At 34.1% G+C, this 19,690-nt stretch overlaps 1 protein-coding gene across 1 annotated transcript in view; it reads right to left on the reverse strand.

The window, feature by feature from the left end:
- The window catches only part of LOC123661375 (oxysterol-binding protein-related protein 9), a 107,279-nt gene that overhangs the window by 56,703 nt on the left and 30,886 nt on the right, over nucleotides 1-19,690 (reverse strand). Inside the window, exons 2-8 of the mRNA XM_045596341.1 lie at nucleotides 11,008-11,136; nucleotides 9,144-9,323; nucleotides 5,988-6,065; nucleotides 5,227-5,277; nucleotides 4,985-5,054; nucleotides 4,095-4,187; nucleotides 3,607-3,718 (exon numbers count right to left, since the gene is read on the reverse strand). Coding sequence (XP_045452297.1) covers nucleotides 3,607-3,718; nucleotides 4,095-4,187; nucleotides 4,985-5,054; nucleotides 5,227-5,277; nucleotides 5,988-6,065; nucleotides 9,144-9,323; nucleotides 11,008-11,136 — 713 coding nt within the window. The remainder of the gene's footprint in view (nucleotides 1-3,606; nucleotides 3,719-4,094; nucleotides 4,188-4,984; nucleotides 5,055-5,226; nucleotides 5,278-5,987; nucleotides 6,066-9,143; nucleotides 9,324-11,007; nucleotides 11,137-19,690) is intronic.

The raw sequence follows: 19,690 nt of genomic DNA on the forward strand, positions 1-19,690 counted from the left end.
TTAAAAATAATTTAATACAAAACAAAAGCATTAACAAATTTTTTAGTTGTTGATGCCGGTAGAGCAAGTAATTATCTATAAAATGATATATAATTTATGTGTTGTAATTGTAAAGGTTTTTTCTAACAAAGGAGGCAGATATCTTAAATTTAGCGTATTAATGTATATGATGATAGCACCTCCAAATTACAACAATGTTTGCGTAATTAGGAATACATACATACGAATTAGTTTTATTTACTGCTAGTACTTCTAACGCTTCGTAATATTATAAGAACTAAACATGACATTGACATCGTAAAACGCCATAAACAAGCTATAACCTCAAGCGAAAAGGTCACGAGGTTTTATCGGTACATTCGATAAGAGTGGTCGTTGACCCGACCTAGGTCATGCAATTTACCTATGTAGGTCTCGAACGGAAGTATTAAGAATGGCTAAGGATTAAGAGCGAAACGTTTAAAAGTGAAAATGTTCTTTTACTGAAATATAAGGTTTGTTTACGTTTACATACGAGAAAGAAGAAGTAATACTTTATTCAAAAATTAGTTTTGCTAATAAAATAATAAATAAAATAAGAAGTGTAATAGTTTTAAAAAAAAATTAATGTACCATATAGTTTGTTAGTAGTCTTTTTATGTAGGTACTCGGAAAAGATCCGCTGGGCTTTGTTAAAATATATTTATTATATATCCTAACAGACGTAGCAACTGCTGAATAAGAGCTATTTTGGGGACTTATTTTTATTATTATTATATTAGCTGTTCCCCTCGGTTTCACCCACGTTGATTTAAGAAAAAAAAAATAGCCTGAATATGAACAAAAAATTTACCGACCGTCAACTACATATGTTGACATTGTTTCAAAATCAAATCCGTCATATATATATATATATTTTTTTTAATAATTAATTAAAAACAAAAGCAATAATAATTTTTTTAGTTGTGGATGCCGGTAAAGCAATCAATTATTAAAATGATATATAATTCATGTGCAATTGGAATTGTGGTGAGATATTTTCTAAAAAGGGAGGCAAACATCTTAACCTTAGCGTATTAATATACATAAATGATTTATTATTATTTACTAATACCCTAAATAAATAATTTTCCTTTTTTATAATCTGTGTATATAACATATATTTACAAACATTTTTTCACTTTTATTTTATCTTCTTAAATTCACAAAAAAGAGGTCAATCTGAAAATATCCGCACATAATTCAACATGGTTTTTAATTGAATAACACTGAAAGAGCAAATTTCGTCCTTACAACATAAATACATACGGACAAATCATAAATAAGAAAATCGACCTTAATGAAGTTTATGCGTTCAGATAAATTGGTTGTTAACGTATATAATTAAATTTAAGGCGTTCATAAAGAAAAATATTTTGATTTAAACGTTAAAAATGTAAACATGACCCGACTGTGCGTAATAAAGGTAATGTATTTAGGTTAATGTTCAGGCATAAAGCGAGACAACCGTATCGGTGAGTGTTTCAAGATATTGCTGTAATGCGATTGTGTGATAACCGGTTTGTTTGCTGACTCAGTTCTATAACAAAAAGCTCCAGCCTTCCTCCTTTATTTCTGGTCTGGGTATATTGCTTCCTTTGTCCTGGTTAGTATTATAGAAATGTGACAGCGATTCTTACTTCATCTACAAACTTTAGCGTAGTGTTTGGCCAAGATATAGATAGGTAAAAATATTTATAATTTTGGCTTCAGATAATGTACCAACCATATACATAGATATTGTAGCTAAAGAAAAAAAATATAAATATGATCATACATATACATACATAAGTTTAAATACATGTATATACAAACACAAGTACATGAAACAATTAAGTTTCTATTTTGCACATATCGCATATTTAAAAGAAAAATGCATCAGCGCCATCTAGTTTTTTATTTCGGAACTTCGATGTAAAAACTATCCGATAGATGGCGTTGACACGTAAAATTTTTAGCTCGCTTGAGCTCATTGATAGTTGCTCTGAGTTCAGCTCCATACGTATGAAAATATGTTTAAAAATGTTATAAGCCTGTATATCAGACGACTGTTACCCAAAACACAATTGAACTGCCTTCAATAAGAATAGACGATAAGTCAAATCATCATACTTATATTGTAAATAAACATCGCGTAGTGTTCAATTCTTACATACACAAAAATATAGTTACTAAGTCATCAAAATGAAATATATTATTTCATATTAAATATATTTTATTTAAATATATTATTTCTTCGTTGTGTGGCTCGACACAACCCAATGTCGATTTGAGACATCATTTCACCAATTGTATGTGGGGTAGAGTTTGTAACATCTCTGCGTTTTCCTGAAGAGTGTCCTAGGCGACAGTGTTTGTCTGACACTGTCTAAATCGTCTGCAATAGACGGACTAAGGCCAATGATGATGATGATGATGATGATGATGATGATGATGATGATGATGATGATGATGATGATGATGATGATGATGATGATGATGATGATGATGATGATGATGATGATGATGATGATGATGATGATGAGAGTTTGTAAAAGATTCTTACGGGATGAATAATGAAGAAAATATGAAATATGTTTAAATTATTTGTTTACGATTTCTTCTAATCAGAATTTAATATACATACATATTATATATATAATATTCATATATATTTAAAATTTTATAATATTCACATATATTTAAAAAAAAAACTGAACAAAATTTATCAGAGATTGAGGATTGATGCCAATTTAATTCCTATAAAACTAAATCTTAATATTATATAAATTCAGAAGAAATATTATTTCCTTAAAAATTTGGCTTTGATGGTTTTTTTTTTTGAGGGGGCAAACGGACAAATGACTCACCTGGTGGTAAGTAAAAACAATATCCATAGACACCCGCAACATCAGATGATTTGCGGGCGCGTTGCCGGCCTTTCAAATAGAAGTATGCTCTTTTTTGGAGGTCCCTAAGTCGTATCGATTCGGAAATACCGTAGATGGCAGCTGGTTCTATACAGTGGTCGTGCGAGAAAGGAAATTGCGTAAAAATCGATTTGTCGTAGATTTTCGGACATTGAGGCGATGTGGGTGAAATAATTAATTTATAGTTATTTTGGAATTATCGAACAAGACCAGTTCTGAAAACTATAACTTAGGAAGGTCATGACAGAACGTATTACGGGTATCTTATCCGTAACACTAATATTATAAATGCGAAAGTATGTGCGGATGAATGGAAATATATTTGTTACTTTCTATCCAAAAACTATTGAACTAACCGTGATAAAATTTGGTATACAGATAGCTGGAGAATCCAGAATAACACATAGCCTACATTTTATCCCGATATTTCTATGGGATCGGAAGTTACAAAGTCAAAATCGCAAATAACTTTATTCAAATATATGTGAAAAGTTTAATCAACATTTACATATTAATTTTTTTTTTAATATCGTTAAAAGTGAAACTACCGCCGTTTCGGAATGTCGACAGAATTGACTGCAGAGAAGAATAGGCAAGCATTTTCGCAGGTACTACTTTAATAAAAACGCAGGTTAAGTCACGAGGGGCAGGTAGTAATAGCTACATAGTGAGTACTGACCTTGGTCCAGGAACCACAGCATCTGCGGGTTCGTCGTCGGCATCGTAGAAGTCATCTTCACCTTCCGATGATGAGTACGACGTGTCAGGTACTAACAGCGACATTGCTTGTCCTGGTACAGACAAACAATAATCATTTAGTATTTATTTCAACATACACAACAATTCTGATGGTAAGCGGTTACCGCAGCCTATAAACGCCTGTAACACCAGAAGCTTCGCTAGCGCGTTGCCAACCCTAACCCCCAATCCCCCCTAGGAGTTCTATTCGCTGCAGTAACACAGAGACTATTTTCAAGGAGTATTATTTAGCTGTTTTCTTTTGTAAAGTTGAAGGTACTTTACTAGTCAAGCTATTCCAAATTTTGAGAAAGATGTTGCCGGTTGCGATTGACCCCAATATTGGAAACTGACGGTGTCTACAATATAAGTGAGATTATTTTATAAATATTTAAGAAAAATATATTAAAAAAATATATAAATACTAACTGGAGGCATCGATGTGTTCTAAGGGAGGTATCGAATGCGTGGGGGATGATAGTTCTCGACACTCTGCTCCCATTTCCACTCGAGGAGATAGATCTGAGGACGACGAGGAAACTATTAAATCGGTTTTTTTTAAATATGTAACTAGGTCGACAAACAGGCGTACGGGTCAACTGATGGTAAGCGATTACCGTAGCTTATAGACGTCTGCAACACCAGAAGCATAGCAAGCGCGTCGCCGACCCTATCCCCGATTCCCCCCAGGAGTTCTGGTCACCTTAATCACCCCAGGAACACAACACTGCTTGAAAGCTGTATTATTTAGCTGTGGTCTTCTGTAATCTTCTGTCCCAGTCGGGCTGCTCCATATTTTGAGCAGGAAATTTCATGCTGTGCCCTATTGATGATATTTCTATATTCAAATAAGGATTTGTTTTACTTACCAGCCGTTCAATTTCGAACATATGTTCGAAAATCTTAAATAATTCGTGTAGTGAATCTTAGACAGTTGATGACTACATATTTATCGGAGAACAATCATTAAATACATTTGAAAAACGAAGTTTATCGCGGTATCCGGAAGTTGGCAGCACTGTCGTGTACAAAGTTACAGTGAAACAATAATAGGCCGTTATAATGTAGTTTCTTTACTATATTATCCAACTTTTCGGCCACATGATATTGTACAAAATTTAGAGTAACGGTGTCATCGACAAAAAAAAAATACGAAGATAATAGGCTCTCTATCTTAGCTGCCTGTTTCTTTTTTATAAATTCATGCAGTTCAAATTAATTATCCAGATCCTTTTATAATGAACTTCAGAGCAGTCCTAAGACTACTAAAAAAAGCTAGGACGTGCTAAATTTAATAACAAGGACATTTCATAATCTACCTTCTTTGATAAGTTGCTGTGATGGATTTGTCGGCCCTTGATACACACCGTTTACTGGATTTACGGTATTCTGTAAACAAAATATATATTATTTAAAACATATTAACAAATACTAAAATATTCTAGCACAAGTTTAGTAAAATAATTCCTCACGTTGGGTATTAAGTTTGTCTTATAGACTAAATGTGTAAATTTGTTTGTCATTGAGTTAGTAACAGTTGAACAATTAATAAAATAAATACCTTAGCTATTTGAAGAAGCACTATGGAATGTTTTATATTATCCAACATTGCCTGCAAAAGAAAAGTAATAACTTAAAAGAGTTAGACAAAAGAAAATCAACTTTAACAGTATAAATTTGAAGTATTAAAATCGTTAAACGTAAAACAAGCTTGAGATTATAACATCATACGTATAAATTGCTTGATTATAAATATTTTAACATTGTTTCGAGTCCCAATATCCAAAGCTTGTCTGGAAGAGATCGCTCTTTCAGCGATAAGACCGCCTTTGTACATCTTTCATTTTATGTTATTACTAGCTGACCCCGCAAACGTTCTTTTGCCATATATGTTATTAACCCCCTTATATCCCCCATTATAACTTAGAGGTATGAAAAATAGATGTTGCTCGATTCTCAGACCTACCCAATGTGCACACAAAATTTCATGATAATCGGTCAAACCGTTTCGGAGGAGTCTAACAATAAACACCGCGACACGAGAATTTTATATATTAGATTTTGTTTATTTTAATGGTGTACAATAAAGAGTATTATTATTATTATTATTATTGTGTTATACATTGTTAATATTGCAAAAAGGAAATATTAAATTTTTTCTTTGTTGTAATAAATAAACCCAAAATATATTGGAATTATTTCAAAAATTTATTTTACCTGATAAAGCTACGTTATCAGTGTCATAGGCTATGATTTAACGAGAGGAAACCACATTGTAATCAATGCGAGAGTTAATTTAGGTAAATAGTATGTGTATCTTACGTTAGAGTGGTCTAAGATGACTTGTCCTTTACTCTTCTCCTGTGGATCGGCCAGTTCCGAAACTCTTGTGTTCATTTTCTGCGAAACGAAACATTTAAATTAAAAAAAAGAAAAATATATCTGGACGAGGGAACTCTACTGATAATAATAAATAAACCCAATTTTTTCAGGAACCTTGACCCATTGTACCTTGTTAGGTACAATTATTGTCTTCGTAAGCATTTACATCGTATATTTCTTTAAAATCGTAAACAGTTTCACATCGTTATAATAAAAAAAGTGCGTGTGTACTCATGTATGCACATAAGAAGTCATACTTCATTGGCTAGCTAACTTCACGTTGCTAACTTCTTCTTCGTTGACTAGCTAACTTCAGGGTGTCGATTTTTTGTGACGGTGTGCGCGCGCATTACAAAAATTTACTCTCATATTCCGGACCAAAAGAAGTATATCTTCAAAAATAATTCTGTTTGCTGGCAAACGAAAAAAAAAAAACCGAATTCAAATACATCGACAAGTAATACAACGTAGGTCCTTCTTAAAATTCCATCTCATTCTTCTTCTTTTTACTCTAACTCATTCTCTGTCCAAGTGGCCCGACTATGGAATTCTTTACCCGTAAGTATACGGCGTGCACAATCATTAGAGTCATTTAAGAGCCATTTGAAAGACCATTACTTAAAGTTGCTATAATATCGTTACTGATTTAGTGCTATATTTCTCTTGTACTCTGTCGTTTATATTTATAATATCTATTAGTTGTTTATATTCTATGTATGTATATATGTATGAATCTATGTATGTATGTATATGTATGTTTATGTATGTACTCTTATGTGTAGTTTCATGCCTGTAATTATATCTATTCAAGTGTATGTATAGTTATATAATTATATGTGTTTACATACATTATTTTTAAGGTAAACCTCTATGCCGCTTTATTCTTATTCATGTCCTTTTTCTAAAGGTTGTCTGGAAGAGATCGCTCTTTAGCGATAAGACCGCCTTTTGTACATACCTTTTTTGTTATTATTATTATTATATTATTATTTCTCGCTTGTTCCTTTTTCTTTTATGTTATTTGTATTGTTTTTGGTTGTACAATAAAGTATATTTGTATTGTATTGTAATACAACGTAGGTAGACGAAGAAATAGTCAAGTAAATACGCATTATCAAAGATTACTCCAAAAGTTGTGATCAAATCTCGATAAAATTTAAATGTGACCACATGATAAACATCAGCTTTCGTAAACCTAGTAAAAAGTTATGCGGATTTTCGAGAGTTTCCCTCGATTTCTCTGGGATCCCATCATCAGGTCCTGGTTTCCTTATCATGGTACCACACTTAGGATATCTCCTTACCAACAAAATCGGTACATAAACGACGAAGTTATCCCCGAACATATATTATATATAGCTATATATATACGATCGAATTGAGTAACCTCCTCCTTTTTTGAAGTCGGTTAATAAGATATAAATATACAAACACTACACTCTTAATAGTGTACAATACTAAAAGAAACTGTATAAAAGTAAAATTTTGGAATCAATTGTCTAATTATTGTCTAACACTGTCTAATTAATGTATCGTTTTATTTTAAGGACTCGCAATAAAAGCGATTAAAGTAATACAATTAACAGAACAGAAAAACTAGTTTTATTCGTGTTTTGTTGTATAGGAAAATTCTAGAAAACAAATGAACACTACACTAAGCACATTTATCTCGGTCGTAATGTGCAAGAACGCGCCTGATCAATTCGCGTTTGAAACTTGGCTAACATTATATGAATTTCTATATCAAATCTTTCTACATAGCAAAAGCCGCACCAAGACTGATTGTGTCATTGACTTGCATTACAGATTAATAAAACGTGGACAAAGGCGGGTCCACCGTTGTGGGCACGGTGGGCTGTGGCTCCGCCTTTCATCATCATCATCAGTTCAGCCTATTGCAGTCCACAGCTGGACATAGGCCTCTTTAAGTTCGCGCCACTAATTTACTTGTAATGTCACATTTTCACGGTCTAAGTGGTTCAGATATATCGCCTATACATTAGCAATAGTGAATCAACTGTTACGAATCGATATCGACACTGGATGACCGAATGCAGTCAAGTCAGCGTAACAACCGCAGAGATTGTTTTCTACTATTTGTAAAATAAAATCTTGGTTGCGTGCCTAAATAGCACTGGAAAAAATATTCGAGCTATTTCTCCTAAATATACAAGACGTGAACCTCTGGATATCGATCACATTATCAAGGTTTCCGCGTAAAAGAAACGTAAGTTTGAATTTGTAATTTATAAAAGCATCAAGTAAAATCCTTTCTAGCGTTTAGTTTAATTTGATATCTTTTGAAGTTTTTCAGTTCAGTTTAGCCTAATATATTCTCGACTGGTGGATCTAGCCCGACGGCTATACAACTCCTGAGACAGCATTAAGATCTGTTTACCCAGTCTAGTGTTAAAAAAACCCTGTTGGAATTTATTTAGTATTTAATCGAAATCGCTTAATTATTTGGTTGAAATCGAGTCCTGACTTCCTCCATAATTATTTCTATTCTTAGGTCAAAGTTTTGATGCGCGGGAATAAGGAAATAATCAAATTCAAAGTTTTTGTCGCCAGATCGATTATCAGGTGGCTGTGACCACAATCCTTTTTGAGGGTTGGATTCTCGATGAACGGGGAACTTACATAAAACTATCATGGCCTATTGTATTCTTAGATAAAAAAAACTATGTACCGACTCACAGAGACTAAGTTAAGTCGGCACGTTGAACTTTCCAGACCAAAGTTTCATTTCTACAATAACAAAAACACATTTAATAATCATGATATACCTTTTTAAAATCCTTGTATTGTGCCCTTCAATTTGATACCCATATTGTAGTATTCGAGAAAAATTTTATTTTTCATTAACTACAATGGCTTCGCGCAGCCGCCATGTTTGATTTTTTTTTAATGTCACCTACCTAAGAACACTTGGGAAGCTAAGACGAACCTAACGATACCTCAATTATGTAAATCCGTTCAGTGGTTCTAGAAATATGAGGTAGTAAAGAATATTACATACAAACATACATACATACATACAAGATACGCGCGAAAAACATAACCCTTCCTTGGCAGTCGGGTAATAAAGCAACTCACCGAAACCAACTCGATCATGATCTGCAGGTACGCGTCCGCCTCGGCGACGCGCCGCTCCAGGTCGCCGTGGCGGTGCGCGGGCGCGGGCACGGCGCGCGCCCAGCGCTCGCGGCGCCCGTGGCGGGCGATCGTGTCCTCCAGCGCGCGCACCCAGCGCTCGCGCTCCGAACCGTCGCGGGCCTGGCCGGACACGGTTTTATTTATTTATTTAACTGAGGTAGGGCACAGCAGGAATTTCCTGCTCAAAATACGGAGCAGCCCGACTGGGGTAGTACCTCGACCTTACAGAAAATCACAGCAAAATAATACTGTTTTCAAGCAGTATTGTGTTCCTGTTGGTGAGTAAGGTGACCAGAGCTCCTGGGGGGATTGGGGATTGGGTCGGCAACGCGCTTGCGATGCTTCTGGTGTTGCAGGTGTCTATAAGCTACGGTAATCGCTTACCATCAGGTGAGCCGTAAGCTTGTTTGCCGAACTAGTGACATAAAAAAATAAAAAAATAAAAAAATTAACTAGGTCGGCAAACAAGCGCACAGCTCACCTGTTGATAAGCGTTTACCGTAGCCTATAGATGTCTGCAACACCGGGAGCATTGCAAGCGTTGAAGATCCTACCCCCAATTCCCCCCAGGAGTAAAGGAAAAAGAAGTAAGTCAAGTGTCCATTTTATACACAGCAGTTTAATGTCGGTAACAGACCGACCGATCGACGCAGCAGGGAACTTTGTTTTACAATATGCAGTGATTTACTGACTATTTAAATGTTTATTTAAAGGACGCAAGCATTTTTAATATCCATCAACTGACGCTAGCAGATGGATACACAAATTAATATTCTCGTCGAGTATTCGAAACGTTTTTGTTAGAATTCATTGAAACGGAAATGCGAGAGAAAGGCAGGATTTCAGAGTGATTCATCTTAAATAAAAGTAAGCCGAGGTCACGATGAGATGTTTATTCCGTAAGCAACCAGTGCATACCTATTAAGGTGCTAAATCAAAATTTAATATTCAATCAGAATATTTTAGAATGTTATCGAAAGTGCTTGAGAAGAACAGACCATTAGCAGGGAATGTAAACCAATCCTGTGAGATGTCATTTTCGGGATATCTCTTCATTAAGTTGTGTCATTGAATATTGTGGTTTTACAGGAGATAATTAGACTTTAGCTGGTTTAAGACATTCGTGGTTCTTTTGTTTTGTGATTATGTTTTAAGAACAGTTCTATTTTGTTATTATTAAATAACTGATGGGAGATGGTCAAGGAGGGTTTAAATCAAAGTAATTGTAATAAATTTGATGATATTTTTACTTATAAATAATTTACGAGTAGGTGTATGAAGCCTGATTGTTTCTTATTTTAGTAATATTATTCAATATTTATGTTGTTGACGACAATTTATCAAAAACAAGTTTCATTCAAACGAACACATGAGACACAGGAGTCATTGTTACCAATAATTTGGACACGTCAAATGAACCCTACATTTTTTGGTGAGATAAGAATTGGTATTATTTTAAGATCACGATATTTAACGAATTTTTAGATCCAGTTTCGACTGTCGTGACTCTCGCGACTGAAAATGTATTAAGTTAACCTGAAAATGAAAGATCTTGTGGTTGACGGTGCTAGTCTAATATACCAATTTTTTATCTGCTTTACATTATTGTTACCAGCTTTTATTGCAAGGGTCTGTTTTCAGAATAGCGCTCCTTCATTCTTTGATCTTTTGCATCATTGCAATGCTGAGTGTCTTATGAAGAGTATTTACCAAAAAACTTAGGTTTTCACCTAAAAATGGAAGATCTAGCGGTCGAAAGTGATAAGTGTCTTATGAAGTGCATTTACCAAAAGTATGTGATCACCTGGAAATGGAAGGTCTTGTGGTCGACGGTGATGGTAAAAGTCGAGTCGTCCTCATCGTCGATGCCGATCACCGCGGCACGGAGCCGGACGCAGCCGCGCCGCACGCCGCGCGTCATCTTCTCTTTTGACTGGAAATGAATAAAAATATCTTCAGACAAGGTATAAAATCGGTTATTACTTATACTTTGTTGTACACCAAAAAAGGAAAACAATTTTTTTTACAAAATAAGAAAGGTACAAAGGACAACAACTTCTTCTAGACAATCTTTGGAAGGAAACTGACAGATAATATTTAGTAGGTGTAATGTAATGTAGTAATGTAAGTAGGTGTAACATATAAATAAAATTCAAGTGTCTTGCTGTGATTTCAAAATAACTGTTTTTTCAAGTGCATAAAGTTATTTACAAGATACTAAAACACTAACAGATGATTTTAAAAATTTTGTCTGTCTGTCTTTTTGTTCGAGATAATCCTCCGAACGGCTGTACCGATTTTTTTCGGTAATTTTACTGGAAGATAGTCGAGGTTGTGGAACAACATATAGGCTAAAAAAAAAAACAATGAAAATACCAAAATAAGTTAAAGGAGGTCACGTGGCAGCTTATAATTTCGCACAGGATCAGGATATCGACGTTGATAAAACATATTCTACCTCCCGCTGTCAACGTCTATTCGTATCGTTATCCGTTAAATAACGTTATCCACAACTAGTAAAACGGGCCCTATATGTATATGTGTTGCCTACGGATTCATCACTATTTCCCAGGATACTGATGTTACGAATACATCAACAAAAGGTAAGGTTATGTTCGAGATAAACATTTTGATAATAGCCGTAGAAAATTAATTTCCTTTCTATATTCATAATGAATACGGATTAAACGCTACATACCTACTCAACAGTCACCAGCGAGATAAGAATTTAAAAACACTTTGTGAGGGTGCAGAAACACGGAATACAAACACGTTCGTGTTGTGCCAGGTTTCTACAAAATTATATTTAAAAAACTTAGAAAGATTTAAATGAAATCCATTCAATAATGCTCCCGCAACGACAGACTGCTATCATTTCAAATAACTTACTTACGCACGTTACTTCACTTACGAGAATAATTAACATAGTAAAGTCTCCAAATAATTAGTTATATTTTTAGATTGTTGAATGTTTTATAAATTAGCATACATTTTTAAAATAGTTTTTAAATTTTTCGTTTATATTATTCAAAGATAGAATGTACTCTGACTGTTGACGAGCATTGCTTACGTATAATTAAATGTATGTACACATACGTATAATTAAATTTATGTAAATTAAAGTCCGTTTATCAATAGTACTGATATAAACATTATACTAATGTATGTATGTTTTGTATGTTTGAAATTTAATGTCTGTTATTATCTAACTCTTTAAAGGCAAGAAATCCAATCACATGTGCTATATACACTATTTTTACACTACATACAAAAAAAAAACAGTCAAATAGAAGGAGTAGTTTAGGCTTTTTAACTGAGGACAGCAGGAAATTTCCGCTCAAAATATGAAGCAGCCCGACAGGGGTAGTACCTTGACCTTACAGAAAATCACAGCTGAATAGCACTGCGGAAATTGAACGTTACAGGAAAAACTACATGGAGCGTTTTTCTGCACATCCTAACCCACTGGCCTACCAGCTGACGACCTCAAGGCCTGTAAAAAGACTGAAGAGAGCTGATGTGCTCCCTACCTAAAAGAGCCACTCTAATCGCTATTCTCCTTTTAACAATTTACTTAGTCTGGCGACTGATTGTAAATTACAAAAAAAAAAAAAAAAAAAAATAGCATTGTTATCAGCAGTGTTGTGTTCCTGTTGGTGACTTATGTAACCAGAGCTCCTGAGTTGGGGATGGGGTCAGCAACGCGCTTGCGATGCTTTTGGTTTTGCAGACGCCGAGAGCCGTACGCTTGATTGCCGATTTAATTATTTAAAAAAAAGGCACTGGTTAAATTTTTTGTCGTAATACGGCTTTAGATAAATATCGGATGTTTAATTTTCAATTTAATAATTAATAATTGTTTAAAACCTCTTAAAATACAGTAACAGTATGAAAACCATTGCTGATATGTCTTTTCATATTTCAAAGTTCGAGTCCTTAATATTCTACAATCACATTATATAAAAGATCACAAATATAATAATTTTATATGAAGCTACGTGTCTTATTTCGAAAGCAATATACATATGTATGTATGTCTTAAATAGATAGACAGACTATATCGTATGGATCACATTAAAGTTTATGGGAAAAAAACAGTTAAAATTTATATCAAAACAAGTTGACAATGATTATGCAAGAATTGTTAATTCGCTTCAGCCTGTAAAATCCCAGAGCTGGGCATATACCTCTTTCCCTGTGTAGAAAAGGATCAGAGCTTAATTCACCACGCTGCTCTAATGCGGGTTGGCGGATATATTTTTCACTATGAGTAATGATCTCTATTAGGTCTTATAGGTTATAATAAGAACCGGGACCGAAGGATTTACGTGCTCTCCGAGGCACGGTGGGGAGACCCACTAGGACTGCATAAACACCCAGACCACGACAAACATCTGTATGGCCAATACAAATGTTTGTCATGTGTGGGGATCGAACCCGCAACCACCAGCGCAACAGGTACAATACATGGCTGTAACCGTTGCGCCAACGCGTCAAAAATAGTTAAATATACAAATAATTAATAAGAATTAATTTTGTACCCTTGCTTATGCGAGGTAAGGATATGTAGCTAGTGTATTTATATAGACAATAAGGTGAATCTATTGACCTTTTTGTTGACATTTATAATTGCAAATGAACGTTTTCCATATACACAAACGGCTTTAGCACAAAATGACGTATAAAAATAATTAATTTGGGATAAACAAAGAGGTCGAATCAATAAGGTCGTAATTAAATCGTCTGATTTCAGGAGTCGGAGGGTCAATTACATATATGTTTTTTAAGTAACATTTTTCTTATTATTCATCAAATTCATTATTGACTTTAAAAAAATTGTTATTCTATAATTTTAGAAACAAAAAAAAAGTTACCTTTGTTATATCGTGATGATATTTTTATGACTTAAATAAAGTATTACACAGTTCGATTTGAGGAGTCTTAAAAGCTCCAAATTGCATTTCCAGAAGTGACAGAGTACAGTGAGGATTTTTTGTCTCTACTCAAATAACAGCCCATCGTATACAGATACAGAGCCGATTCTTATTTACAAATATTCTGAAGGATGATGAACTTATGGAAACTGGAACTTTAGGTATATTAAAAACGAATAAGCTTTGAGGTAACCGATGATGGAATATAGAATGGATACTATTGGAAAAAAAAAAATGTAAAATTTTTGAAATTCAGTTTTGAGATCTTGATATAACTTATATAAAAAAATATGGATTGAAATTTAAATTGCAATATTAAAAAATGAAACTCATTTTTAAATTTTATTTTGACTATCCAGAATTCCAGAAGAAACCAAACACATTACATATGTCGCAGATTCATTGTTAAATCAGACACTCGATTTGTCGGCTAGGCTGTTAATTGTTTCTATTTATATAATTAGTTAAGATGTTTAGACAACGCGCTCCTCAGTCCAAGTTCCTGCATATCATTCTCCATTCTAAAGAAAGATTAGTTTTGTTAAGGTTTTTTTCTTTGATGATTTACCTTTTGATAAGTTGTCCAGTTCTAGATTTGCATTTTTTATTATTAGTTTCAATTTTATAAAAGAAGACACGGTCAGCAATTTTCAAATCTATCTATTAGCCGTTAATTGAAATAAAATTCCCTCAGGCCCATTGATAAACGTACTAGACGTCTAGTCAACTGGATGATTCGATAATTTACCTCAAACATTCACATAATAATGATTTAAATCATGTATAATGTATTCAAAGTCAGTGAATATTCGATATATATCATATCCAGTAGTGTATCGTCGGTGGCGAGTACTGTAGTGTGTGGCTTTCAATATGGACATTATAAGAAGTGCTTACAACACTTTGTTCTATGAGAGAGCAGGTAATACTTTTTATAAGACACTAAAAATATAATATTAAGCCCCTGTTTCATCGGTTGTGGATAAATTTTATCCGGCACATAAGTTATGAATAGAATTTAAGATCATGAGATAGAATAGGCCATTAGGAGCTGTATTAATACTTAAGATCCGGACTAAACATCATATACCTATACCCATCTGCTTAATGGATAAAAATTAAATAATTTATCTTCATATCTCCAATGTTAAAGGATTAATTATATATTAATTAAATTCTGAATTACATCCTATTGGGGTTCGTTTCAATAGTTAAAAATTCTACTTGCGCCTTGTGATGGCTTTGGAACAGAAGATCGCGTCGAACCAAAATCTAACATAATGATAGCGAATTTGGTGTATTTGAAATAAATTAATTTGTTTCATTTTCAATAACTTTCAGTGTAATTTGTTTGATTGACAGTTACAGTCAAGGTCTTATAGATCGCTTCATGATATTTTGAAGTCTTGATCGATTGTACTTTTTTATATTATCTAATATATAAAATTCTCGTGTCGCGGTGTTACTCCTTCGAAACGGCTTGACCGATTCTCACGAAAATTTTGTGTGCATATTGGGTAGGCCTGAGAATCGAACAACATCTATTTTTCATCCCCCAGAAATGTTAAGGGTAGTCCACCCCTAATTTTTTTTTATATATTGTGATAATTTATTTTATTTTTACTTTATTATGATTTAGCATCAAAAAATACATACAAAACTAAATTTTCATAATATATATGTCAAAACAACGTTTGCTAGTTCAGCTAGTAATTTATATAAACCGGTTGATTATTAACGTTCACATACAAGATTTTATCACCTACCCATATTTACTATTTTTTTTAAATATGTATTTATATTAGCGACTTCTGTCCGCCCATACTTTTTTACACGATAACTACCAACATACCATATACTGAAACTTACACTCCGAAACACGCTGCATCTTTTGGTATAAGTATTATTCAGATCTGTTCAGTAGTTTTCGCAGTATAACTGAACAAAAAAAAACCGGATCTTCAGTGTGCTTCAATGTGCAATATAAATAGTACCTTGCAACAATGCTGCAGTTTGTTTTATTCGTTTCTTATCAGAACATATGTATGTAATATAGTAAGACGTTATTGTATTATCAATGTACAACGCTACTGATTATGGAGATAAAGTTTATTGACCTCTGATATTATCTTCATTTGGTAAAGACAAAATATTCCTTCTTTTACCCAATTTATCGGTTAACTGATTAATTATTAAGAAAAACTTTTGAGAGGTTTTAATAGTTTTGTCTATGGATTTCTCTCTTATAGTTCACCTACTCCTAAAAGTAATATTTTTAAAGTAAACTAGTAGTGTAACTAAGGTAGGCCACAGCAAGAAATACCCTTAATTGGCTAGAGCGCTGACACGGTCAGTCGGAGACGCGGGTTCGAATCCCGCTGGAGTGGTCAATTTTATTTATTTATTTATTTATTTAACACCAACAAGATAGACACTGACAATAGACAGATATAATCATAAACAAAGTATCTTAAAAGCTAAGCGTTATCTTAATTATAGGTGTTACACGCATTCTATTAATTTAAGCACGTATACATAAAGATTGTTATAACAAACGATATTAATTAAAATACATTAAAAAACAATTCTAACATAATAAAATAAAGTCCCGATCAATTGACCATACAGTTGAAATGAAAAACAATTTAATATGATTTGATTGTAAAATTAAATTAACATTAATGAATAAATCGCAGTTATTATAAAACTAAATAGTACAATCTAAAATTGATAATTGAAAATCTATTCACATAAATTAAAAAAAATGATATATAATAATTAGAGAATAAAAAAAAACATTAAGGAATTATGTCATGCAATTAAAAAAATCATCAGCTATTATATATTTAAATATTGATAAGTTACTCGAAAAAATGTCAATAGAAACATTAGGATCGGGTTGTTTTACCTTTTTTTCAATGTTTTTTCTGCAATTCGATTTGTAAAGCGAATTATAACTCATCATCAGCCTGTTAATTGGTGAATGGCGTCCCTGACGAGTCCGGGTGAATTTTTCAACAAATGGAGTAAATGAAGATGGTCTTGCTGCTCTTGAAGGGGCATGAAAGTTTAATTTATTTAATAAGTAAGAACTGTCAATGACACCATTCACCAACTTGTGCAGAAACACAAGATCGTGGAGAAGTCTTCGATTCACAAGTGGTGGAAGTTTAAAATACTTTAGTTTTTCCTCGTAACTATTGAGCGACCTAGGTATATCATGATAAAAGGAGAGGTGCTGTAAGAATCTTTTCTGTACCTTTTCAATTCTTTTACAGTAGATATCGTAATAAGGATTCCACACGACACTACCATACTCCAAGTTGCTACGAACTAGGGCTGAGTAAATAGTAATTTTTGTCTGGGCGTTTTTGAAATCTTTACAATTGCGGATTATAAAGCCAAGGGTCTTAAGGCTTTTGCTGACAATATTGTTAATATGAACGTGGAAACGGAGTCGATCATCAAGCACTATCCCCAAATCGCGCACATGAGACACCTCTGATAAAATGCTACCCTCGATAAAGTAAGACCTTCTAAGCGTAGTTTTCTTTCTCGAGAAAGAAATAACCTGGCACTTATCCGTATTAAGGACCATGCCATTGCTCTGACACCATAATACCAATCTGTCCAAGTCGCCCTGCAAAAGTAAAGCATCAGCATTGGAACAAACTGGTCTAAATACCTTAAGATCGTCAGCAAATAAATAACAATTCGAATTGGTGAAACAGCTGCTGATATCGTTAATGAATATGTTAAATAATAAAGGCCCTAAATGGGAACCTTGAGGTACACCTGTACGAGCGGCAAATCGAAAAGAAGCATAACCATTAACGACAACAGTCGATGTTCTGTTTGTGAGGTATGATTGGAACCAAGCCAACAGTGGTCCCTCTATGCCGATGTTTTTTAGTTTGTTCATTAAAACGACATGATCAACCTTGTCGAAGGCCTTACTGAGATCAGTGTATATTGCAACCACGGATTTGCCATCATCAAGAGCCTCAGTAATGTCCTCAACAAAGGAAACAAGATTCGTGGTTGTTGAACGAGCCCTCACAAACCCGTGTTGCTCCTCTGCTACATGATGCTTGAAATGCCATGTTATAATCGGGCAGATGAGTAATTCAAAGGCCTTAGCGAAAACTGAAATGATAGAGATGGGTCTGTAATTTTTGACATCCTCTCTATCCCCGCTCTTAAACAATGGCAAAACCAATGCCTCCCTCCACAAAGTTGGATATGTGCAGGTATGAAGCGAAGTGTTAATAATTAATGTTAGCGGTAAAGCCAAAGAACTAGCGCAATTAGAGACAAAAACAGATGGAATACCATCTGCACCAGCCGCCTTAGAAGGGTCAAGTCTTTTTAACACTTTATAAATTTCGTCCACAGAATTATTACTGCACACTGGGACCATATTTGATGATGAAAAAGTTGTTTTTTTTGGTATCATTACCGTAAACCAAAGAAAAGTGCCTCGCGAACAAATTACAAATATCCGTTCCGTTGACCGCAACTTTATTACCCAGTTTCATTTTTGAAGGGTAAGAACTCTTACCCCTCTTATGTTTTTGATATTTTTGATATGATATTCAAAAATATTAAGAAATACCCTGTTCAAAATCTGGAGCAGCCCAACTGAGGAAGCGCCTCGACCTTATAAGAGATATATATAGACCTTAGATAGATATAGACCTCATAAGAGAAGATCACAGCTGAATACTACTGCTTTCAAGCAGTGCTCTTGTGGTGAGTAAGGTGACCAGAGCTCCTGGGGGAAATTGGGTGTAGGGTCGGCAACGCGCTTACGATGCTTCTGGTGTTGTAGGCATCTATAAGCTACGGTAATCGCTTACCGTCAGGTGAGCCGTACGCTTATTTGCCAACCTAATTGTATATTTAAAAAAGCTTTTTAGATATAACCTCATTATGTAAACTTTTCATAACCATAGAGTCTGTTCTCTACTGTTAGACTTTAAAAAAAATGTTCTTTGCGAAAACGCTCATCAGCGATAAGATCTCCTTTGTACACCTTTGTTTTTATTTGTTACCGTGATCATTTATATTTGAGTGTACAATAAAGAATATCATCAATCTTTCTATATATATAGCAAATTCATTAAATTTGATACGTTGCACCAGTTTGCTCATAGCATGACCCTCGATTACGCCGTAAAACATTTAAATCGTGATCAGATTTAACGATAGCAAGTGATAAGAATCAACGGTCTATGCAATCTCACCGCAGTTCGTTAGCTTTCTAACATGCATTGTAGACAGATAGATGCTGATACAATCAATAGGAATCTATTTACTAGAGTAGGACTTACGTAGAGTGATAAGACAAACATTTAGGACTTCCTTGTGTTTATCTCATTATTGACTTCAGTAGACATTTTACTATCTGAATCAGGGATGTCAAAGATACAGCTTGCGAGCCATATCCAGCCGCTTGGATCGCAATGTGTCATAGAAAGAAGAATCACGACTTCACTCGATTCCTCTGCGGAAGTTTTAAAATGCGCATAATACTTTTTTATTTGAATCTGG

Source organism: Melitaea cinxia, chromosome 17 (assembly GCF_905220565.1).
Source record: "Melitaea cinxia chromosome 17, ilMelCinx1.1, whole genome shotgun sequence".
NCBI classification, from domain to species: domain Eukaryota; kingdom Metazoa; phylum Arthropoda; class Insecta; order Lepidoptera; family Nymphalidae; genus Melitaea; species Melitaea cinxia.